This window comes from Gossypium hirsutum, chromosome D10 (assembly GCF_007990345.1).
Source record: "Gossypium hirsutum isolate 1008001.06 chromosome D10, Gossypium_hirsutum_v2.1, whole genome shotgun sequence".
NCBI classification, from domain to species: Eukaryota; Viridiplantae; Streptophyta; class Magnoliopsida; order Malvales; family Malvaceae; genus Gossypium; species Gossypium hirsutum.
The window spans coordinates 64,494,557-64,520,250 of NC_053446.1; the positions used below are offsets into that span (position 1 = coordinate 64,494,557).

General features: G+C 34.5%; 3 protein-coding genes across 3 annotated transcripts; all 3 read left to right on the forward strand.

Annotated features, from left to right (window-relative positions):
- Positions 1–7,467: 7,467 nt before the first annotated feature.
- Positions 7,468–8,919, forward strand: LOC121222121 (probable disease resistance protein At4g27220). The gene has a single exon (XM_041102045.1). The coding sequence runs from the start codon at positions 7,468–7,470 to the stop codon at positions 8,917–8,919; it is 1,452 nt and encodes a 483-aa protein (XP_040957979.1).
- Positions 8,920–13,562: 4,643 nt separating this feature from the next.
- Positions 13,563–15,540, forward strand: LOC121222577 (disease resistance protein RPS2-like). The gene is made up of 2 exons (XM_041103614.1): positions 13,563–14,742; positions 15,161–15,540. The coding sequence occupies exons 1-2, from the start codon at positions 13,813–13,815 to the stop codon at positions 15,476–15,478; spliced, it is 1,248 nt and encodes a 415-aa protein (XP_040959548.1). The 5' UTR covers positions 13,563–13,812; the 3' UTR covers positions 15,479–15,540.
- A 7,503-nt stretch (positions 15,541–23,043) lies between these two features.
- LOC121222122 (disease resistance protein UNI-like) lies at positions 23,044–23,861 on the forward strand. The gene is made up of 2 exons (XM_041102046.1): positions 23,044–23,709; positions 23,805–23,861. Exons 1-2 carry the CDS (start codon positions 23,044–23,046, stop codon positions 23,859–23,861), a joined length of 723 nt encoding a protein of 240 aa, XP_040957980.1.
- The last annotated feature ends 1,833 nt before the right edge of the window (positions 23,862–25,694 follow it).

Sequence of the window (25,694 nt, forward strand, 5' to 3'; positions counted from 1 at the left end):
GGACCCACTTGAGCACAAGTTTGTGTTTCAATTCAAATGTTGCTCTCTCAGATGATGTTTGGCACCAAATGGGTTAGGTGTTAATCCAGTCCCCCTCCGTACATAGCACTGCTTTCGCATTTGTAGTGCCCCTTTCGGCCCTTTTCCTTCTGCATACTAGCTATGCCTATAGCAACATAACTAGGCTAGGCATGTATGGGGGTAAAGAACGGCCATTAGTGATCCCCTTTTATTCTTCTTTTACTTTTCAGATTTGGAACAGAAAGGAAGGAAGGAAAGCCACCATGAAAGAAATCATTCAGTACGTAATCGGGCAACTGAAGATTCATAAGCGTAAATGAAAGCGAATTCCGTGATCTCGATCTGACTATTTTCATGGTAAGCTTACCTATCCTTTACTATCAATCACTAATCATTTTACGGTTTATAGTCGTTTTTTACATATCATGAAAACTAATCATTTCGAGATTTGTGGTTGTCATTCCCAATAATTTTGTTTTCAATACTTTTTAATATTATTTTAGATTTTAAAATTCTTTTCCAATTTAAATACTAATATATATATATATATTATAGCCCAATGTTATTCAACCTTTAAATTAATATAAACAACTTATACTGTTATGAGTTTTTTTCCCCATTTTTATCTTCAAAAATTGTGAATCAAAGGCAATTAGATCTGTGATTTTTGGATTTGAAAACCTTATCAACTTGAGCACAAATCTTTGATCAAATAAACTCGATATGATCTTATTAGAAAATTTAAACTTCAAATAATTTCAAACTTAAATTTGAAACTGATTTGGATGAAATGATCTGAAAATTTCTAATTTTGAATTATTCTATTATAGATCTAGCTATAGCCCAAGACCCATCACAAATCTATGTATTTGGATAATTACCTTCTTCATAAAAGATATGTTGCAGTGCACTCGATTATTTATTTAGGATTTTTTTTCCGATGTGGGATTAATGACTTTGATAATGTATTGATAAATTTTAATTTTTAAAGTAAAAATAGAGAAATTAAGTTTCAAATGTACGAAGTGTGTAAGAACTTCGAGAATATTTTAATCTTCAAATTTTTTACTTTATAATTTAATACAAATAAATAATCAATACAATGCAAAACAATGAGAGGCTAATCTTTTTAACAACATGCCTACATCCTCATTTAATAAATGATTTTAATTTTTATATAATTCTCATTCGGCTTAATGTTGTATCTAAGTTGATTATTAGTAGTGAAGTCAAAAAAATATTTTGAGGGTTGAAATTAAATTGAATATTTTTACGATAGTAAAAATATAATTTTATCATTTTAATAGTCTATATATAATTTATAATTATTAATTTAAAATTTTATAATTTATAAAGGAGCCTAAATGAAAATTTTTTTCATTTTAAGGAAACTGGCATTGGTGATTATAATAAGAATCAAATTCTGACCTACAAGGTTATACATTATTTTTCAGTAATTGCTTTTTTTTTTCGTTTTGGGTAACATTTTCCCTATGTATTCATTTAGTTGCCTTACAAATAATGTACATTATTGTAAAGAGAGTCGATGTATTATTCTTCAATACTTACCTCGTTTTTTCTAACCCTTTATTTGCTAATAAAACACAACGTTTACATTGGGACCATAATTTCATGCAGAAAGGGAAAAGACTTTGCCATTCCCTAATATCCTTTTCTAAGCAAAGGATCATCTATGTACTAGTGACAAATGGGTTCATATCGGTCTCTCTTCGGATTAAGATTACCACCTATTTGAACCGGTTTAAGTTTGACTATTTAGAATTTGAATACTTTCGAGTTTAGATTGTCTCAATTTAAAATAAGTATTTAGACTAGTTGATCCACGAACCGGTTGAACAAACGACCGATTTGATTTTTTAAAATATATAATTTTTAATTTTTAATAGTTTATTCAATTAAACCAATTGGATTGATTAAATTGAGTAGAGGTGGTTTCTATTGCACACAATCTAATGAAAGACACAAAAATGTACAGAAATGTTTTAAAGTTTAGGTAAATAATTTAATGAAAAATAGACATGATTAGTGGCGAAGCCCTGGTTCTCTAAAATAGAATATTTTCCATTTAGTCTTTTATAATTTTTAAATTTTTAAATTAGTAATGGTAAAATTACACTTTCCTCGCCTAAAATTGATAAAAAATTGATTTACCCTTTTAAAAATTATAAAGATATAAAATATTAAAATGGTAAAATTGTATTTTTATTATCGTAAAAATATACAATTTAATTTTGTCCCAAAAATTTTTTTGACTTCGCCCTGCATATCATTATCTTAATAAAAAAGGTAAAAATATTGAGTATACAATAATTAGGTTGAACAATTTTTGTTGGGAATATATGTTAAATAAAATATAGATTAGCTATTAAATGTAAAATGGCAAAAGAATAAATTATAAAGTGTACACATAAGGTTGATTTCGTAAAACTAAAAATTACCAATTTTTCACAACTTTGTCAACTATTATATACTTGAGATGGCAAGAGCCTTTTCTACTTTAATCGGTGGTTAATGGTTCGATCATTGTCCTGGATATGGAGTAACTTTAAAACTCGTGACCAACATCTATCCCGTTAATGGGCCTATAGAATGTGGAGGGTTAGTTACTAGGTTCGCTCTAATAGATACATTGATAAATTAAAAAACTGGAATAAAAAATGTTAGTAAATTTGACATTTGAAGTTGTTTAAAGTTATAAATTAAATTGGTAATATATAAGAGATATTTTTATTTGTGTTTATATAGAATTGAAGGAATAAAATTTTAATATTAACCATAAATTAGCAAATAATATCTTCAAATTTTAAAGTTATAAAAGTGAAATAATATCAAACATGAAATCAATTACATTATTTTATTTTTTAATTTTTATTATATATAGTCAACATTATATTTGAAAATCAATATTACATATTGAGAATTAATTATTATGAACACTTTATTGTGGGGTTTTTTTACATTAATAATATAAAATAAATAAATAAATGCTAGAATAGGATAAAGGGAATAATATTTACAAGAATAGGTAAATGAAATAGTAAAATATCGGTGTTGTCTGACCAATAAGAATAGGTGAAAGGATAAATTGTACCCTAAGTCCCCCTTATTTATTATTTATTATTTTTCTTTAACACCAAAAAATAGATTGGCCTTTTATAAATTAGTCTAGTTTTTTTTTTACCAAAAAATATTTTTGTAAGTAAACCGTTTCTATTTAGAAATCAATTTTATTTATTTTAAAATAATATTTATAATTTTATTATCCATTTGATTTACGTACACAGTATAAAATTATAATAATAAAAGCTTTAGAAAAAATCTTATTATGTATAAATTATAATTATTAGTTAAATTTATAGTTTCCAAATATAATGAGAGAAAAAGAAAACTACTATAAATACAGTTAATTGTAATGTCAAACATAATGTGATTTTTTTTAAATAAATAAAATTTATTTCGAGTTGGAATCGACTTACTTGAAAAAAATACTTTTTAGTAAAAAAAAATTAGACTAATTGATAAGAGGCCAATTTATTTTTGGTGTTAAAAGATAATAAAATTTAATAATAAATAGGGGGTTTAGGGTGCAATTTACCCTTTTAAATTTGGTGCTGTCATACTATTAGGCGGCACCCATGAAGATTTTTCGACTGTCAATTAAAACGGAAAATTTACAGATAAGGTCCCTAGAATTTTTAGATCATCACATTTTAGCCTGGTGCGGCCGAGTGCTCAAGCTGCACCTGAATTTTTTTAAATAAAGTGATGCCGTTGATTGGTTAGGCGGCACCGGTATTTCACTATTTCATTTGACTATTCTCATAAATATTAATCTCTTTATCCTATCCTGTATTTATTTATTTATTTATTTTATATTATTAACGTAAAAAATCCTTTATTGTGACTTGCGGAAACGTGGAATGAAAACCAAATAGGTTTTTTTTTTGTTTTTCTTGAATTAAAATGCAACCAATAAGAATAATTGATATTTTAATTTAATAAAAATAAAATTAATTAATGTTTGAGTATTTAATTTTAAAAATGATCAAGATGTAATTACAACAATTAATTTTAAAAGTTATTAAAGATATTTATATATGTCAATTTTTTATAATTATTAATGACATACATATAAATTAATTAATAGCGTGTCTCTCAAAGATAATATTGACAGTGGCGGAGTCAAAAAATATTTTTGAGATATCGGAATTAATGTAAAAATGTACAATTTAATTAATTTAATAATTTTTATAATATTTAAAGGATTAAATCAAAATTTTATCATTTTAAAGAAGAACAAAGTATAATTTTATTTTTATTAATTTAAAATGTTATAAATTATAAATATTATACATGAAAATTTTTTCAATTTAGGGACCGGATACTGTTAGGCGCCCCTATGACTATGTAAGCCTTGAAAACATCCTTCATTATTGCATGTCTTTTTCTACTTTGGCAGTGGTGTGCTTTTGTTGATCATTCTAGCCACTCCTTTTTAGATAAAATTTCCAAAAGGAATAGATATTATATGAGGAATAGTTGGTTGAAGAAAGAAAAAGCAAAAAAACAAAAAAAATTGGAAAATGACCTTACATGAAACTACTCATGCAATTGGATCAACTCATTCACTCAACCTTTCAAGAGCTTTATTTACTACTTGGATACTTAATAATTTATTTATTTAATAACTTATTATAGGGACCGAACATGTCTTTTTCATTTCACCGAAAATCAATTTTACAATATAAACTCCTATGACCTTCCCTCTATGCCTTGCAGTAATGATTCCTCTAACAATTTCTCAATTCAATAAAAGAAAAAAAGAAAATAGGTGAATAGGGTCTTAAATAATAAGATATATGTAAAAAAGGAGGCCCGATTATGCTCAATTTAATCCTAAATGGAATGTAACGACGTAGGGATCCATATGTAATATTCTATATTAATATAGTAATATAATATTACTAATATTATCAACTCCTTTTTTCTTTTCTAGTTTATTTTCTATTTTAGTATATTTTACATCTAAATTATATAGAATTTTTTATATAGATATTAATTATATTTAATCAATCAATTGAATAGATTAAATTTATTTTATTTAGTTAAGAGTTGTAAATAGAGATGATTAGAGTAAAAAATCATTTATATGTTTTATGATTGCCAACATTTCTCTCAAAAATCTATATGTTTTATAGCTAGTCATTACTGAGCTGTTTCCACGAGACTTCCTTTCTTTTAAAGTACGGTGAAGTCATCTTTCTCAAATCACTACTTTCTGGGTTTGCTCTGTTAAGAAAAAGAAAAAAAGACAGAAGGGGGAAAATTATCAGTTATTGATCAAAGCCAAAAGGTAGGCCATCTGCTTTTCTTTTCCCTGCTTTGCTCTTACTCTTTTGAAATACTTGTCGGTATAAATAAGCTTAGGCAGGCAGTTTAAACCATGAAAATGGACTTCTTTTATGCTTTAAATCTTCTTAGCTTTAAGATTGTGAATCCTGTACTTTTTCGATTTTAAAATCTTCATCTTTCCATTCAAATTTACCCTTAGTGTTGTTGACCTGACAAATATAAAAAGATCAAATAAATTTTTTAGCCTTAATTTGATCTTTACTTTTTAAAATTACATAAAAATTCAGAATTAAAAAGCAAACATATTTTCAGTAAAAATCCATTAAAAAAATTGTGGAAAACACTCTTTAAAGTTCGTAGAAAAAAGGGATAAGAAGGGGTGACTATTAGGAATGCTGCGTAAGCACTTTTGTTTGTGATCTATCGACAACTTGTGGCTTCCACATACTGCAATATCGTTATTAAGAGGTTGAGTACTGCTTTATCTTGTAGAAGAAGGATTTGTAGTAGATCTGATCGTGGTTGGGTCAATGTAAAAATTTTAGATTTATTTTTCGGGTCTGGACTCGACTCAACTAAAAAAATGGGCCTAATTTTTTACTTAAGTTCAACCAAGATAGAAAATACTAAATTTGAACATGTCTGAATTAAATTTTTTAGATTATTTTTTATATAAAAATAAATTTAAAAAATATAATAATTAAATACTCTAAAAATATTAAAATAAATGTTTATCAACAAATTAAAAATATATTTAAAAAAAATTCTTTACACTTTAATAACACTAACATAGTTACAACTTAGCAAACAAATGTTTTTAAAATAATAGCAAAATTAAAAATAAAATAAGAGTTATACACTATCTAAATAATAGTAGCAAAATAGTAGTAATATAATAGTGAAACAGTATCAAAATAACAACATAACAGCAAAAAACAACATAAAAACAGTAAACAACAGAAAAAAAATAGTTAAATTCGAGTCAAGTCCAAACAGAAAAAATCTTGTCTGAGGCTCGGCCCGTTTAAAACGGGAATCTTATTTTTTTCAAATATGCATTTAAATAATATTTAAATTAGTTAATATTATTATATTTTAGTAAGAATATAAAAAAATTATTATAACTTCTTGTTAATATTTTAATATATGAAATATAAATTTTAAATATTTTTAAGCAATAAAAATTAGTTATTTATAAAATTTAATTAGAATATATAAGCTATATTTTAAATATTTAAATAAAACCATTAAATATTTGTAATTAGTATTTTAAAAAATATTTTTTTTATTTTTAATTAATAATTTTAACACATTTGTAATTAAGCACCTATAAAAAAAAGAAAAGTTCAATTAATAAATTACTTTAATTTTTACATTGTGTAAGTAGATCATTCCCCTTAATATTAATAAATTTTCATTATATTATTACATAATATTTAAAATATGAATTAAGATTAAAAATTAAATTTAAAATATGAATATAAATAGGGTGAGGATTTAATACCTTCTTTTATTCTACAAGTAACCTTAAAAAATTGACATGTCTCTCTTTCTTTTAAATATTTTATTATACCTTTATAAAACACTTGTTAATCCCTTGGTCCTGCCAGTGGAGCCTAAAAACTCCATTGCAGTGTACTAAATGATTTCTCATAATTTATTATTAAAGTTTTTAAATTCCACAAGTAAAGTTAAGAGGTTCATAAATATGTCTTTTAAAAGTATAGTAAAATACTTAAAAAAATTTAAATATTTTAATACTGCTTGTAGAATAAATAAATAAAAAAACATTACACCAAACAATCACCTGTTTAATCAAAATATAAGAAGTAGGTATAATTATTAAAAATATATAGTTAGATATATGTCTATATTAATAAAAGATTATCTATTAACAAAATTACTCTACTTTAATTGTCATAAAGTAAAACATTAATCTCATATTTATAATTTTAAAATTTTAACTCTTCAATGGTAGTTATGATTATGCAAATGAGTTCTTTTTAAAAAATATATAAGATAATTCAAGTTTTTGTCTTTGTTGTCGCTGTGGTTATTCAGTTTGCTCTCTCAATGGAGTGTGTTACTACCCTAGTTGTCTCTATTGTCGCTAAAGCTGTAGAGTATACGATCTCTCCTATCAAAAACCATGTCAAATACCTTTCCAATCATCAGCAATATGTTGAGACCCTCAAGGACCAAGCTGAGAGGCTGAAACATGCAAGGGATAGAGTGCAGCATTCTGTTGATGCAGCTAAACGAAACGGTGAAGCGATCGAAGATGATGTTGGCAAATGGCTGTCTGCAGTGGACAAAAAGATCCTTGAACAAGTAGAGAAAGTGACGCAAGATGAAGAAAAAGCAAAGAAAAAGTGTTTCATTGGTTTGTGTCCTAATTTCAGGACTCGTTACAAGCTTAGCCTAAAAGCTGAAGAGGAGGCAAAGGCTGTTGCCGATCTACTTGAACATGGCAACTTTGAAAGGGTTTCCTATCGTGCAGCTCCGCAAGGTATCGTGGTTGCACCACTTAAAGGTTATGAGGAATTCGAGTCAAGAATGTGGATTTTGAACAGAATAATGGAGGCATTAAAAGATGATAGCGTTAGCGTTGTTGGGGTGCATGGTACGGGTGGGATTGGAAAAACAACGCTGGTCAAAGAAATCGCTAGAAAGGTCAAGGACAAGTTGTTTGATTCGGTTGTCATAGCAACCGTAACTCAAGCCATCGATATTGAGAAGATTCAGAACCAAATTGCAGACTTCTTGGGCTTGAAATTTGAGGAACAGTGTATGGTTGGAAAGGCATTTCGACTACGAGAAAGATTGAAGAAAGAGGAGAGGGTTCTGGTTGTCTTGGATGACATTTGGGGAAAGGTTGATATTGAGGAAGTAGGGATTCCTTTGGGAGATGAACACAAGGGCTGCAAATTACTATTAACTTCTAGAGAGCTCACTGTTTTATCAAATGGGATGGATGCTCAGAAAAATTTTTCCATTGAGTTTTTAAATGAAAAGGAAGCCTGGGACCTGTTCAAGAAGATGGCTGGCGGCTGTGATGAAAGCTGCGATTTGAAGCCCATAGCTATGGAGGTAGCCAAAAAATGTGCAGGACTGCCGATAGCCATTGCGACAGTTGCAGGGACCTTGAGAAACAAAAGATTGTTTGAATGGAAGAATGCTTTACGAGAACTAGAGAGGCCTTCGTCAAGCAACTTCACGGGGATAGCTATGGCATATTCAGCCATAGAGTTGAGTTTTAATTATTTAGAAAGCGAGGAAGTTAAGCTGACTTTCTTGCTTTGCAGTGTAATAGGCCATAATGGTCTCGTTGAGGACTTGGTAAGATATACTCTAGGTTTGGGTTTATTTGGTGGTGTCCACACTATGGAAGAAGCTAGAAATAAAGTATTGACGGTTGTGGCTAATCTCAAAGCGTCTGCCTTGTTGCTTGATAGTTATAATGATAAGCTCTTTGATATCCATGATGTTGTTTGGGATGCTGCTATTGTTGAAAAGACAAATTAAAAGGGGTGTTGAAAAGTCAAAAAAATGGGAGGTGCAAGTGGCACCAAAAGAAAAAAATGGTAGGCAAGTTGTTTAAAGTTGAATGGGATAATTGCAATTTTGGTCCCTAATTTTTTAGGCCATTAGCAAGTTAGTCCCTGAACCTCAACTATAAATAGGCCTAACCATTTCTCATTTACACTGTCCCAACCAATCTTTCTCTCTTAGTTTTCTCTCTTCTCCCATTTGAGAATTCTTAAAGAATTCTATTTGTTTGTAATATTTTGGAGATAGTAAAGTTATCATCTGGTGTTAGTGCCCGAGGACGTAGGTATAATTTACCGAACCTCGTTAAAACTCTTATGTTCTTTTTGTCCTATTTTTCTTTCAATATTTGAGGGTATAATAGTAGTATTTAATTGTGCTATTAAATTACGTTAGAAGGAATATTCTAACTAAGGAAAGACTTGGTATTTAAGAGATCCTTGTGATCCACCTCTCTTCCCTGGGAATTGAACTTTGTGTGATTTTTTTAGTACAATAATTTACACGCTTCCGACCCTATTGGAACAAGTGGTATCAAGAGCCGAAGGTTAATCGTAGTATGCTCTGTGGTTGCAGTTTAAACTGATCTTCCACATCAGAAAAGATTTCCTTAGGTATATTGAAAGATTATGGAGAAAACGGTCGGTGTAGGAGCTTCAACATCGTCCATGTGGACAAGACTGACAATTGCAAATGCAAGATTGGCCGTGGAGATCTTTGATGGCACGGGCCATTTTGGTATGTGGCAAAGTGAGGTTCTAGATGCCCTTTTTCAGCAGGGTCTAGACATTGCCATTGATGAAGAGAAACCAGATGATGTACATGAGAAAGATTGGAAGGCGATCAATCGGTTGGCATGTGGCACAATTCGATCATGCCTTTCTCGAGAGCAGAGGTATGCTTTTTCAAAGGAGACTTCTGCAAATAAGTTGTGGGTGGCACTTGAACAAAAATTTTTGAAGAAAAACAGTCAAAATAAGCTCCACTTGAAGAAAAGACTGTTTCGCTTCACATACGTCCCAAGTACCACAATGAATGATCACATCACCAAATTTAATCAGTTAGTCACTGATTTGCTGAATATGGATGAGACATTCAAAGATGAAGATTTGGCTTTGATGCTTTGGGGTCACTTCCTGAGGAGTTTGAGTTCCTAGAAACTACTCTACTTCATGGCAGTTGTGATATATCTCTGAGCGAAGTCTGTGCGGCCTTATACAGTTATGAACAGAGAAAGAAGGACAAACAAAAAAACTCAATCAGAGATACAGAAGCTTTAGTAGTCCGAGGTCGTTCATACACTCGGAAGAAAACTCAAAAGGGGAGATCAAAGTCAAAGTCCAGACTCGGGAAAGATGAATGTGCTTTTTGTCATGAGAAAGGCCACTAGAAGAAAAATTGTCCAAAGATGAAGAATAAGGGAAAAGCTGCTGTAGATGCTTGTGTTGCTAAACATGATACTAGTGACTCTGAACTATCACTGGTTGCATCATCATCGTCGTTCCATTCAGATGAGTGGATATTGGATTCGGGTTGTACCTATCATATGTCCCCTAACCGGGAGTGGTTCTCTGATTTAGTAGAACTAAATGGAGGAGTTGTTTATATGGGCAATGACAATGCCTGTAAAACTGTTGGGATAGGTTCAATCCAATTAAAGAATCAAGATGGATCAACTAGAGTTCTGACTGATGTTCGGTACGTGCCCAGTTTGAAGAAAAATCTCATCTCATTGGGAGCCTTGGAATCCAATGGTTCAGTTGTTACCATGAGAGATGAGATTTTGAAAGTGACATCTGGCGCACTTGTGATATTGAAGGGCATCAGGAAAAATAACTTGTATTACTACCAAGGTAGTACAGTTATTGGAGCAGTCGCTACAGCTTCCGGTAACAAAGAATTGGACTCAATGCAGTTGTGGCATATGAAGTTGGGACATGCCAGCGAAAAATCCTTGCAAATTCTGGCAAAGCAAGGATTGTTGAAAGGTGCAAAGGTTTACAAATTAAAATTTTGCGAGCATTGTGTTCTGGGAAAGCAAAAGAGAGTGAAATTCGGTACTGCTATCCATAATACAAAAGGTATTTTGGAATATGTTCACTCAGATGTGTGGGGGCCTTCCAATACACCTTCATTGGGAGGAAAACACTACTTTGTTACTTTTGTTGATGACTTTTCCAGAAGAGTTTGGGTGTATACCATGAGAACTAAGGATAAAGTGCTTAGAGTTTTTCTTAAATGGAAAACTATGATCGAAAACCAGACTGGCAAGAAAATCAAGCGGCTTAGGACAGACAATGGAGGGGAATATAAAAGTGATCCGTTCTTCGATGTGTGCCAAGAGTATGGTATTGTTCGACACTTCACAGTTAGGGATACACCACAGCAGAATGGATTGGCAGAGCGTATGAATCGAACATTGCTGGAGAAAGTTCGATGTATGTTGTCCAATGCTGGGTTGGGCAAGCAATTTTGGGCTGAGGCTGTGACATACGCTGGCCATCTTGTTAATCGTTTGCCATCATCTGCATTAGAAAGAAAAACTCCTATGGAGGTATGGTCTGGAAAATCGGCTACAGATTATGATTCCTTACATGTGTTTGGATCCACTGCATATTACCATGTGAAGGAGTCAAAGTTAGATCCGAGGGCAAAGAAAGCTCTCTTTATGGGAATCACTTCTGGAGTGAAGGGTTTCGTCTTTGGTGCTTAAGCACAAAGAAAATGATCTGTAGCAGAGATGTTACCTTTGATGAATCTGCCACATTGAAAAAGGTAGCAGATAAAGATATTCAGACGAGCAATACTCCACAGCAGGTGGAGTGTACTCCAAAACAGGTAGAGTTTGAGCAGATGGGGATTTGCCCAGTTAATAAGTCTAATTCTCCAGCCACAATGGAGGAATTAGAGGTTGAAGAGGTTCTGACCCAAGAACCACTAAGTACACCAGAACCAGTTGCAGTTGCAAGGCCACGGAGAGAAATTCATAAACCTGCTCGATTTACTGATATGGTGGCCTACGCCCTTCCCGTTGTTGATGATATTCCTATCACTTATCAAGAAGCAATGCAAAGCTTAGAAAGTGATAAATGGAAAAGCGCCATGGATGAAGAAATACAGTCTCTCCGGAAGAACAATACTTGGGAGTTGGCGCAATTACCGAAAGGTAAAAGGGCAATCGGATGCAAGTGGGTATTCGCAAAGAATGATGGATCTCCTAGCAAGAAAGATATTCGCTACAAGGCAAGATTGGTAGCTAAAGGCTACGCTCAGAAGGAGGGAATTGACTACAATGATGTATTTTCCCCTGTTGTGAAGCATTCCTCCATTAGAATTTTGTTGGCCTTGGTAGCACAGTTGAATTTGGAGCTAGCTCAACTTGATGTTAAGACGGCTTTCTTGCATGGTGAGTTAGAAGAGGAGATCTATATGACTCAGCCTGAAGGATACACAGATGCTGGTGGTAGAAATTGGGTTTGTAAGCTGAACAAATCGCTATATGGATTGAAGCAATCCCCGAGGTAGTCGTACAAGCGATTTGATAGCTTTATGAGAAGGCAGAAGTACACAAGAAGCAAATATGACAATTGTGTGTATTTGCAGAAGCTGCACGACGGATCTTTCATTTATCTACTCTTGTATGTTGATGATATGTTAATCGCTTCGAAGAGCCAAAAAGAGATAGATAAGCTGAAGGCTCAGTTGAATCAAGAGTTCGAGATGAAAGATCTAGGTGAGGCCAAGAAGATTCTCGGCATGGAGATAAGTAGAGATAGACAGAGAGGCAAGCTTTGTTTGAATCAGAAGTAATATCTGAAAAAGGTATTACAATGTTTTGGTGTAAATGAAAACATAAAACATGTAAGTACCTCACTTGCTTCTCATTTGATACTTAATGCTCAATTATCTCTGAAAACTTCAGAAGATTCCGACAACAAATAATCCCGCAGATATGATGACCAAGGTGGTAACAACAATCAAGTTTAATCATTGTTTGAACTTGATTAATATCCTGAGAATTTGAGCACCTTTAGGTGTATGGCACTCGAGAGCGCATTTGGAGGCACTACAAAAGATAGCTTTATCGAATTTGGGGAGTTGAAGGAAGTATGTGAAGATGTGATTATCCTAATCAAATCTTCAAGGTGGAGATTGTTGAAAAGACAAATTAAAAGGGGTGTTGAAAAGTCAAAAAAATGGGAGGTGCAAGTGGCACCGAAAGAAAAAAATGATAGGCAAGTTGTTTAAAGTTGAATGGGATAATTGCAATTTTGGTCCCTAATTTTTTAGGCCATTTGCAAGTTAGTCCCTGAACCTCAACTATAAATAGGCCTAACCATTTCTCATTTACACTATCCCAACCAATCTTTCTCTCTTAGTTTTCTCTCTTCTCCCATTTGAGAATTCTTAAGGAATTCTATTTGTTTGTAATATTTTGGAGATAGTAAAGTTATCATCTGGTGTTAGTGCCCGAGGACGTAGGTATAATTTACCGAACCTCGTTAAAACTCTTATGTTCTTTTTGTCCTATTTTTCTTTCAATATTTGAAGGTATAATAGTAGTATTTAATTGTGCTATTAAATTACGTTAGAAGGAATATTCTGACTAATGAAAGACTTGGTATTTAAGAGATCCTTGTGATCCACCTCTCTTCCCTAGGAATTGAACTTTGTGTGATTTTTTAGTACAATAATTTACACGCTTCCGACCCTATTGGAACAACAGCTATAGCTATCGCATTGAAGGACTACCGTATGCTTGTTTTGAGAGATCATGCTCCAAAGGAGTGGTCCGATAAGGAGAAAATGAAGACGTGGAATGTGATCAGCTTACGTTGTCCTTAGATTATAGCTAACCTTCCTAAGGAGATGGAGTGTTCAGGACTTTCCTTTTTCCATATGGCCTATGATGGCGCGGTTAAAATTCCTCTCAATTTTTTCAAACAAACCGAAGGCCTGAAAGCCTTAGATTTGGTCGGAATGCAGTTTCCATCCCTCCTTGAATCAATTATTCACCTTGCAGACCTTCGCATGTTGTGTCTGAAAGAATGTGTAGTTGATGACATAACCATCCTTGGAGAGCTCAAGAGTTTACAAGTACTCAACCTTTCTCTGTCAGGTATGAAAGAACTACCTAAGGAGATGGCACAATTGACTCAATTAAGGTTGTTAGATTTGCGTGGGTGTAGAGAACTCAAAATTATCCCACCGAATGTCTTATCAGGTTTGTCTAAATTAGAAGAAATATATATGAGTGGGAGCTTTGTTGAATGGGAAAAGGGAGGAGTAGTTGAAAATGAGAGGAAAAATGCAAGCCTTGATGAATTAAACAATTTGCCTTGTCTAACTACTTTATATGTTCATATTCTTGATGTCCAAATGATACCAAAACACCGGTTTGTTGAAACATTGGACAGATTTAGGATTTTCGTAGGTAATTATGGAATGCATGATTGTTGCGATAATTATGAATTTTCGAAAGCATTGAAGCTCAAGTTATATACAAACATTGATTTGGACAATGGGATGAAAAAGTTGTTGATAAAGACAGAAGATTTGTGCCTAGAGGGACTTGAAGGCGTCAAGAATGTACTTGTGGAGTTAAATAATGGGAAAGATCTTCCAAATTTAAAGAGACTTTATGTCAAAAATGGTAGGCATGTCCAATATATTAAAACGAACAAAATTGGATTTTCTGAATTATGCTTCATCACACTTGAAAATCTACCGCAACTCGTTAGCTTTTGCTCTCCAGACGAAAGGTGTTCCACTAAGCCCTTGCTACTTTTTAATAAACAGGTATTTATTTGGCTTTACTTATATTTTCTTATACAACTTTTATTTATATCCCCATTAATACTTCTAATAATTGAAATAAATAATATTATGTAATGATTTTTCCGGACCTCAAAAATAAATTTCAAATCCAAAACAAATGAAAAATTAATTTTTAATTCAAACCGATTGAAAGTACAAAGTCAATTCAATAATCTAAATTTAAACCCAACAATTTTTTTTTAATTCTGAAAATGAAATTTGAGCCCGCAAATCGAACTAAAATTATCTTTAAAATCGAAAATCATATTTTCAAATTATGTTACATACTATCTTTCCCTATCGAAAAAGAATTGTGTGTAAATATGTGCAATTTATTTTCCCTCACTTGGAAAGTTTGTAATTGTGTTCCATTAAAACCAAAATAATATGGCACAACCAGACATGTCATTGGGTTACGAATTTGAGGAGCTTGATCATCAGAGGATGCGGCAAGTTGGAGCATCTGTTATCACCCTCTCTCGTTAGAAGTCTGGTGCTGCTCCAATGCTTTGTGATAGAGGATTGCAATTGCTTAAGGGACATAATACTTACAGAAGAAATTGAAGAAGAAAGGAAAGATGTGATTCGTTTCCCTCGATTAAACTCCCTGCGTATAGTGGGTCTTACAAACCTCATCTTCTTCAGCTCAGGAAACCACAATATCGAGTTCCCATTGTTCGAAGAGCTATGTTGTTCCAATAGGGTCGGAAGCGTGTAAATTATTGTACTAAAAAATCACACAAAGTTCAATTCCCATGGAAGAGAGGTGGATCACAAGGATCTCTTAAATACCAAGTCTTTCCTTAGTAAGAATATTCCTTCTAACGTAATTTAATAGCACAATTAAATACTACTATTATACCCTCAAATATTGAAAGAAAAATAAAACAAAAAGAACATAAGAGTTTTAACGAGGTTCGGTAAATTATACCTACGTCCTCGGGCACTAACACCAGATGATAACTTTACTATCTCCAAAATATTACAAACAAATAGAATTCCTTAAGAATTCTCAAATGGGAGAAGAGAGAAAACTAAGAGAGAAAGATTGGTTGGGATGGTTGAAATGAGAAATGGTTAGGCCTATTTATAGTTGAGGTTCAGGGACTAACTTGCAAATGGCCTAAAAAATTAGGGACCAAAATTGCAATTATCCCATTCAACTTTAAACAACTTGCCTCTCACTTTTTTTCTTTCGGTGCCACTTGCACCTCCCATTTTTGACTTTTCAACAATCTCCACCTTGAAGATTTGATTAGGATAATCACATCTTCACACACTTCCTTCAACTCCCCAAATTCGATAAAGCTATCTTTTGTAGTGCCTCCAAATGCGCTCTCGAGCACCATACACCTAAAGGTGCTCAAATTCTCAGGATGTTAATCAAGTTCAAACAATGATTAAACTTGATTGTTGTTACCACCTTGGTCATCATATCTGCGGGATTATCTGCTGTCGGAATCTTCTGAAATATAATTTTTCCTTTTTCAAAGACTTCCCGCACAAAGTGATATCTTACGTCAATATGCTTGGTTCTTGAATGATAGACTTGATTTTTCGCTAAATGAATAGCACTCTGACTGTCACAATATAGACTAATGTGACTTTGAACAACTCCCAAGTCTTTCAATAATCCATTAAGCCAAATAGCCTCCTTAACAGCTTCTGTAACTGCCATATATTCTGCCTCTGTAGTAGACACAGCTACTGTAGACTGTAAGGTAGACTTCCAACTCACTGGGGCTTTCGCAAGAGTAAACAGATACCCCTTAGTTGAACGACGTTTATCTAAATCACCAACAAAGTCGGAATCAACATAACCAACTACAAACTGACCAAGTGCTTCATCCTGTTCAAAAATTAAACCAACATCTACGGTTTTTCGGAGATACCGTAGAATCCATTTCACAGCTTGCCAATGTCCTTTTCCAGGATCATGCATATACCTGCTCACAACTCCAACAGCTTGAGAAATGTCAGGCCTCGTACACACCATCGCATACATCAAACTCCCAACTGCATTAGCATATGGGACTTTCGCCAGATATTTTCTTTCTTCTTCAGTTTTCGGAGATAATTGAGCATTAAGTTTCAAATGAGAAGCAAGTGGGGTACTTACATGTTTTGTGTTTTCATTTACACCAAAACATTGTAATACCTTTTTCAGATATTGCTTCTGATTCAAACAAAGCTTGCCTCTCGGTCTATCTCTACTTATCTCCATGCCGAGAATCTTCCTGGCCTCACCTAGATCTTTCATCTCGAACTCTTGAATCAACTGAGCCTTCAGCTTATCTATCTCTTTTTGGCTCTTCGAAGCGATTAACATATCATCAACATACAAGAGTAGATAAATGAAAGATCCGTCATGCAGCTTCTGCAAATACACACAATTGTCATATTTGCTTCTTGTGTACTTCTGCCTTCTCATAAAGCTATCAAATCGCTTGTACCACTGCCTCGGGGATTGCTTCAATCCATATAGCGATTTGTTAAGCTTACAAACCCAATTACTACCACCAGCATCTGTGTATCCTTCTGGCTGAGTCAGATAGATCTCCTCTTCTAACTCACCATGCAAGAAAGCCGTCTTAACATCAAGTTGAGCTAGCTCCAAATTCAACTGTGCTACCAAGGCCAACAAAATTCTAATGGAGGAATGCTTCACAACAGGGGAAAATACATCATTGTAGTCAATTCCCTCCTTCTGAGCGTAGCCTTTAGCTACCAATCTTGCCTTGTAGCGAATATCCTTCTTGCTAGGAGATCCATCATTCTTTGCGAATACCCACTTGCATCCGATTGCCCTTTTACCTTTCGGTAATTGCGCCAACTCCCAAGTATTGTTCTTCAGGAGAGACTGCATTTCTTCATCCATGGCACTTTTCCATTTATCACTTTCTAAGCTTTGCATTGCTTCTTGATAAGTGATAGGAATATCATCAACAACGGGAAGGGCGTAGGCCACCATATCAGTAAATCGAGCAGGTTTACGAATTTCTCTCCGTGGCCTTACAACTGCAACTGGTTCTGGTGTACTTAGTGGTTCTTGGGTCAGAACCTCTTCAACCTCTAATTCCTCCATTGTGGCTGGAGAATTAGACTTATTAACTGGGAAAATCCCCATCTGCTCAAACTCCACCTGTTTTGGAGTACACGCCACCTGCTGTGGAGTATTGCTCGTCTGAATATCTTTATCTGCTACCTTTTTCAATGTGGCAGATTCATCAAAGGTAAAATCTCTGCTACAGATCATTTTCTTTGTGCTTAAGTACCAAAGTCGAAATCCCTTCACTCCAGAAATGATTCCCATAAAGAGAGCTTTCTTTGCCCTCGGATCTAACTTTGACTCCTTCACATGGTAATATGCAGTGGATCCAAACACATGTAAGGAATCATAATCTGTAGCCGGTTTTCCAGACCATACCTCCATAGGAGTTTTTCTTTCTAATACAGATGATGGCAAACGATTAACAAGATGGCCAGCGTATGTCACAACCTCAGCCCAAAATTGCTTGCCCAACCCAGCATTGGACAACATACATCGAACTTTCTCCAGCAATGTTCGATTCATACGCTCTGCCAATCCATTCTGCTGTGGTGTATCCCTAACTGTGAAGTGTCGAACAATACCATACTCTTGGCACACATCGAAGAACGGATCACTTTTATATTCCCCTCCATTGTCCGTCCTAAGCCGCTTGATTTTCTTGCCAGTCTGGTTTTCGATCATAGTTTTCCATTTAAGAAAAACTCTAAGCATTTTATCCTTAGTTCTCATGGTATACACCCAAACTCTTCTGGAAAAGTCATCAACAAAAGTAACAAAGTAGTGTTTTCCTCCCAATGAAGGTGTCTTGGAAGGCCCCCACACATCTAAGTAAACATATTCCAAAATACCTTTTGTATTATGGATAGCAGTACCGAATTTCACTCTCTTTTGCTTTCTCAGAACACAATGCTCGCAAAATTTTAATTTGCAAGCCTTTGTACCTTTCAACAATCCTTGCATTGCCAGAATTTGCAAGGATTTTTCGCTGGCATGTCCCAACTTCATATGCCACAACTGTATTGAGTCCAATTCTTTGTTGCCGGAAGCTGCAGCAACTGCTCCAATAACTGTACTACCTTGGTAATAATACAAGTAATTTTTCCTGATGCCCTTCAATATCACAAGTGCGCCAGATGTCACTTTCAAAATCCCATCTCTCATAGTAACAACTGAACCATTGGATTCCAAGGCTCCCAATGAGATGAGATTTTTCTTCAAACTGGGCACGTACCGAACATCAGTCAGAACTCTGGTTGATCCATCTTGATTCTTTAATTGGATTGAACCTATCCCAACAGTTTTACAGGCATTGTCATTGCCCATATAAACAACTCCTCTATTTAGTTCTACTAAATCAGAGAACCACTCCCGGTTAGGGGACATATGATAGGTACAACCCGAATCTAATATCCACTCATCTGAATGGAACGACGATGATGATGCAACTAGTGATAGTTCAGAGTCACTAGTATCATGCTTTGCAACACAAGCATCTACAGTAGCTTTTCTCTTATTCTTCAGCTTTGGACAATTTTTCTTCCAGTGGCCTTTCTCATGACAAAAAGCACATTCATCTTTCCCGAGTCTGGACTTTGACTTTGATCTCCCCTTTTGAGTTTTCTTCCGAGTGTATGAACGACCTCGGACTACTAAAGCTTCTGTATCTCTGATTGAGTTTTTCTGTTTGTCCTTCTTTCTCTGTTCATAACTGTATAAGGCCGCACAGACTTCGCTCAGAGATATATTACTCCTGACATGAAGTAGAGTAGTTTCTAGGAACTCAAACTCCTCAGGAAGTGACCCCAACAGCACCAAAGGCAAATCTTCATCTTTGAATGTCTCATCCATATTCAGCAAATCAGTGACTAACTAATTAAATTTTGTGATGTGATCATTCATTGTGGCACTTGGGACGTATGTGAAGCGAAACAGTCTTTTCTTCAAGTGGAGCTTATTTTGACTATTTTTCTTCAAAAAATTTTCTTCAAGTGCCACCCACAACTTATTTGCAGAAGTCTCCTTTGAAAAAGCATACCTCTGCTCTCGAGAAAGGCATGATCGAATTGTGCCACATGCCAACCGATTGATCGCCTTCCAATCTTTCTCCTGCACATCATCTTGTTTCTCTTCATCAATGTCTAGACCCTGCTGAAAAAGGGCACTAGAACCTCACTTTGCCACATACCAAAATGGCCCGTGCCATCAAAGATCTCCACGGCCAATCTTGCATTTGCAATTGTCGGTCTTGTCTACATGGACGATGTTGAAGCTCCTACACCGACCGTTTTCTCCATAATCTTTCAATATACCTAAGGAAATCTTTTCTGATGTGGAAGATCAATTTAAACTGCAACCACAGAGCATACTACGATTAACCTTCAACTCTGATACCACTTGTTGTTCCAATAGGGTCGGAAGCGTGTAAATTATTGTACTAAAAAATCACACAAAGTTCAATTCCCAGGGAAGAGAGGTGGATCACAAGGATCTCTTAAATACCAAGTCTTTCCTTAGTCAGAATATTCCTTCTAACGTAATTTAATAGCACAATTAAATACTACTATTATACCTTCAAATATTGAAAGAAAAATAGGACAAAAAGAACATAAGAGTTTTAACGAGGTTCGGTAAATTATACCTACGTCCTCGGGCACTAACACCAGATGATAACTTTACTATCTCCAAAATATTACAAACAAATAGAATTCCTTAAGAATTCTCAAATGGGAGAAGAGAGAAAGATTGGTTGGGATGGTTGAAATGAGAAATGGTTAGGCCTATTTATGGTTGAGGTTCAGGGACTAACTTGCAAATGGCCTAAAAAATTAGGGACCAAAATTGCAATTATCCCATTCAACTTTAAACAACTTGCCTCTCACTTTTTTCTTTCGGTGCCACTTGCACCTCCCATTTTTGACTTTTCAACAAGCTATGGATTGAGCGTTGCCCCAAGTTAATAGAATTCATTAGTCAGAATAGTAATCAGTCCGGCATGCACGCTCTCTTCAGTGAGAAGGTGATTTATTTCATTAGTCTTACACTCTTGCATTTAAGCAGTGTGTCGAAACTAAATAGATCATTTAATTTGCTAAAAAAAATCGCCACTCAATAAAAAGTCAAAATTTTAAAAGTTAATTACACTAGCTATGACCTTCATTTTAAATTAGTCCCAAAATTTAAAATATTCTAATTACATTCTTAAACTATTGAGGTTATATCAATTAGGTCTTTCTGTTATTAAATTCATTAATTTAACCATCAAATTAAGTCGGTGTAATACTTTAAAACCTTGGTGTTTTATCTACACTGTTCTGCTTATATTTTTTATCATGGAAAAAAAATATATATATATAACAATGGTTGTTTATCTATTTTGATCTAGATTTGCTACTCTTCTTTCGGCTTTCAAGTTGTGTTTTCTTAAAACAAAAAAAATTCATCTACTCTGAATTCGTTTGATTTAATATTGATTTTGTTGGGATTTAATCATCAAAATCAAATACTAAAATTGTACATCAACATTGAGCCTAACTTGTTTATATTTAATTGGTTTCCAAGGTCATTCCCAAATTAGAGGAACTCGAGTTACTAAATTTTGGTGATATGGACCAATTTCCACCAGACTTGTTTCAACATATTAAAGTTCTTGCGGTGAGAGGTGGCTCTCCATTTTCTTTATTTCCTTTCGTCCGAAGATTCTACAATCTGAAAAGACTTGAGGTTTCTACTTTTGATTTCAAACATGTAGTCCCTTATAAAGGAGACGCCGGGACTCTCCCACGAATTAGAAATCTGAATTTGGCTTGTGCCATAAATCTTAAGCATATTTGGAGGAATATTCTTTCTAATCTTCAAACACTCACAGTTCAGTACTGTAATGATTGGATAAATATTAGAGTCTTCTCGTCATCTTTACAAAATCTCACAATTTTGAATGTGTCACGTTGTGAAATGATGACAAACTTAGTTACACCCTCAGTACTTAAGAATCTTGTGCAATTAACGACAATGATCGTAGCAGGGTGCACTAAAATGACGGAAATAGTGGGAAACGAGGGAGACTGTCATCAGACAATAGTTGTTAGGAAATTGAAATGTTTACAACTATGCAATTTGCAGAGCCTCACAAGCTTTTGTCCACGGTATTACAACTTCGAGTTTCCTTGTTTGGAAGAATTAGTTGTGGAAGGTTGTCCTAGGTTAAAGATCTTTTCTGAGGGAGTTTTAAGCACCCCACAATTACAGAGAATAAAACAGTCGCGTTCCGGTGAGAAATGGAGTTGGACAAGTGACCTTAATACCACCATACAACAGATCTACACAGAAAAGGTACAAAGTTAATAAGTTCATAATACAATTAATTTTATTACTACTTCAATAACCATTGAAGAGTGTTAATCGTTATTTTGTTATTGTCTGCATTTTCTATTTATGATTGCTATCTAGTGGAATAATATCAGATTAATTTTTAGGATGTACCCTATTACCCATTTGATTTCAACATCTCTGACACATATCCGGAGTCGATAGAAATATGGACTAGAGACCCTCAAGAAATTTTGGGCCTCAAAAACCTTATCAGCCTGCAGTTTTATAAATGTAGCAGCTTGAAGTACATATTTACTCCGTCTATGCTTTTGAGCCTCAATCAACTACAAGCGCTAGAAGTAAAAGAATGCAGCTCAATGGAACAAGTGGTTAGGGAGGAGGAGGAAGCAATGACACATAAATTTACATTTATTTCGCTACAGTTCGTAACAATTGAGTCATGTTCCAACTTGACAAATTTCTATTGGGGAAGTCAAGCTCTTGAATTGCCACGGCTGAGTAGTATCAGGATAGCTGAGTGTCCAAAAATGACTGCATTTTCTTCCTCAGTTTCAAGAGAGAGTGGTGATGCAAGTGTGTTGAAAGCTGGACTGCAATGCAACATGGAACAGGAAGCATGCTACTATCGAGACCAGCAGCTATCGAGCTCAGCTCATTTTGCTTGGTGTGCACGGATGCTTTTCAGACCAAATGAAGCAACCGATATTGCTGTTTTGTTTTGATGTAACTTAGTTCAGTTTAATTGTAACTAGCTTTAATAGTTAGTTGGATTAAGTTTGTGATTGGATTGATGATGTAAAAGCTGATATGTCAGCTTATTTTGTATTTGACTTAAGCTTGTATTAGTTTAGTTTAAGTGGGAGTAGTTATGTCATTAGGTATCTATCAAATGACTTAAGCTTATGAAGCATCTTAACCTCCAATTCTTTCCCGAGACATCCACTACTCTTCCGTATTCCTTCATTCGGTCACTACCAGTGCTTCATAAGCTTGTTATAGACAATGCTTCCATTTGTCAAATAGTACAATCTGAAGGACTCAGCGACCAGGAATGGCATACATCAGCATTCTATCAGCTAAAGGAATTAAGTTTGTCTCAACTTCCAGAGTTGACGTTAAAGACTTTTGAACCATCTTTGTTGTCTTTCAAAAATCTAACAACACTGAAAGTTTCAAGATGCCATGGGTTCATCAATTTAATCGCATGCTCAACAGCTAAGTGCCTGACGCTACTGGAAAGATTGATCATAGATGATTGTGAGATGATAGAGAAAATCATAGCGTGTGAGGCTGAAGAAATACAAGGCGGCATTGTATTTCCCAAACTGAAGTATTTGCAACTAAGTTGTCTGCCATGTCTAGCAATCTTTTCCTTGGCCCATCACTTGTTGGAATTCCCAGTCTTGCTAATGGTGATGGTGACAAAGTGCCCCCAAATGAGGAATTTCTGCCAAGGAGATTTAAGCACGCCAAGGCTGGAACAAATGCACTTAACAAGAGATGAGGAAGGTGAACTGAAGTGGGAAGGCGACCTTAACACTACCATAAAACATATGTTCGATGAAATGGTACAAATCATTTAAAGGATTTAAATTCATGTGTTTTTACATACATACATACATAGTTAATTGAACAATTCTTGGTTTGTTATGATCATGCACAGAATGTGCAAAATTCTGAGGTGACGGAGGTTACTGATCAGTTGCCCAATCTGGAATAAGGAAATATGTTTGGGTGCTTATGCGAAAAGCTCAATTTCGTTTGAATTCAAAACAAACGGTAATTGACTCCTCTATTTTCATCATGGCTTAACTAATGCTTTATAAAGTGACCATAGAGACGCCCTTTTCATTGTAGGTTGAGTTGCTCTACTGAAGTACGAGGCTGCAACTTTTGGTAAAATGTGAAAGGTTATTTCAGTTTTTGTAAAACTACCATTTGAACTGTTCCATTTCACATTATACCCTCAAAATTGAACTTCAAGTGCATCATACTTGGCATTGGGCTACAAACATGTAAACTTTTACTAGTAAGGTTGACCCCTGTTTTAAGGATTTGCCAACTTTTGATGGTTACCATATCAATGTCAGCTTAAAGCTATCAAGTATCTTTACAAATATAATATATATATATATATTATTCCTTAATGAAGGATAAAAGTAGGCAGCTATCTATTAATGGTACGGCTGATTCTGAAAAGACGGCTGAAATTGAATCAATGGGTTGTTGGTAATTGCCTGATGGAAGAACAGGGCCTAATGTTACGTGGATCCTGATCAAGTTTTAAATTTTCAGTTGTAGGCATTACTGATTATTGCCATTTGGTTGTTGATCCTCTGATTTTACGGTTGACTGTCTTGCTTATACGTTGCAAGGTTGGCGGGTCTCAAGTATGAATTTCCAAGCCGGCTGTCATCCATAATTAACTAAGTGTTCCAATCTGTTGAAAGGTGGTTAGCATGCAGCATTGAAGACCACCATGCAGAAGCAGCAGTTTGCACGAGAAAGCAAGGATGTTTATTTTCATTTGAATTTTTTTTGTTTATGTAATGTAATCTAGTTCATTTTGAACTATGATAAGATGATATTTGATGTAAACTTGATGGTGATTGAGCTGTTTACCAGCTTTATTCATTTGCACAAGTTATCATTCTAATTTACTAGGAAACTTAGTGGTAGTAGGTATAGTTTTGGTTAACCTACTGTCTTGACAAGCTAGAAGCTTGATTTATGTATTGGCATTAAGCCTTTTTTTGATGAATGAATTTAATCAAGTTTTCATTCAAAAACTCTCACCATTCTCCTTGCTTTATTCTTTTTAGTTTTCTGCTTGTTTCTGTTGCAAGTCACGACACTTGCTGCTCAAGCAATAGGCTGAAACTTGTTGTTAGTTGCTCTCAGCTCCAACAATTGGTATCTAGAGCCCTTGTCTTAGTGGACCTGTTGTTTCAAACCAAGGAACCTGATGGCTTCTTCAGGATTTTCACCAGCTGCACCACCTGTCTTCAATGGAGAAGGATTCCATATTTGGGTAGTCGAAATGAAGACTTACCTGCAGGCATTCGACCTATGGGAGGTAGTCAATTCAGATGCAGAGCCAGCACCTCTCAGAGCAAATCCAACAGTTGCTCAAATGAGGCAACATGCTGATGAAAGAACAAAAAGGCACAAGGCCATGTCATGCATACAAAACTGTGTTTCAGATGTGATTTTTACAAGAATCATGGCTTGTGAAACACCAAAGGAGGCTTGGGACAAGCTGAAAGAAGAGTTTCAAGGGACTGAGAGAACAAGGCAACAACAGCTTCTCAACTTGAGAAGGGACTTTGAAAATCTCAAAATGAAAGAAGAAAAAACAGTCAAGCAGTATTCAGACAGAATTATGGCTGTTGTAAACAGCATAAGGCTCCTTGGAGAGCAGTTCAATGAAGCTAGGATAGTGGAGAAGGTTATAGCAACTCTGCCTGAGAGGTATGAGGCAAAAATCTCATCTCTCGAAGACTCAAGGGACCTGTCCACCATCTCCCTGACAGAGTTGATCAATGCTCTATAT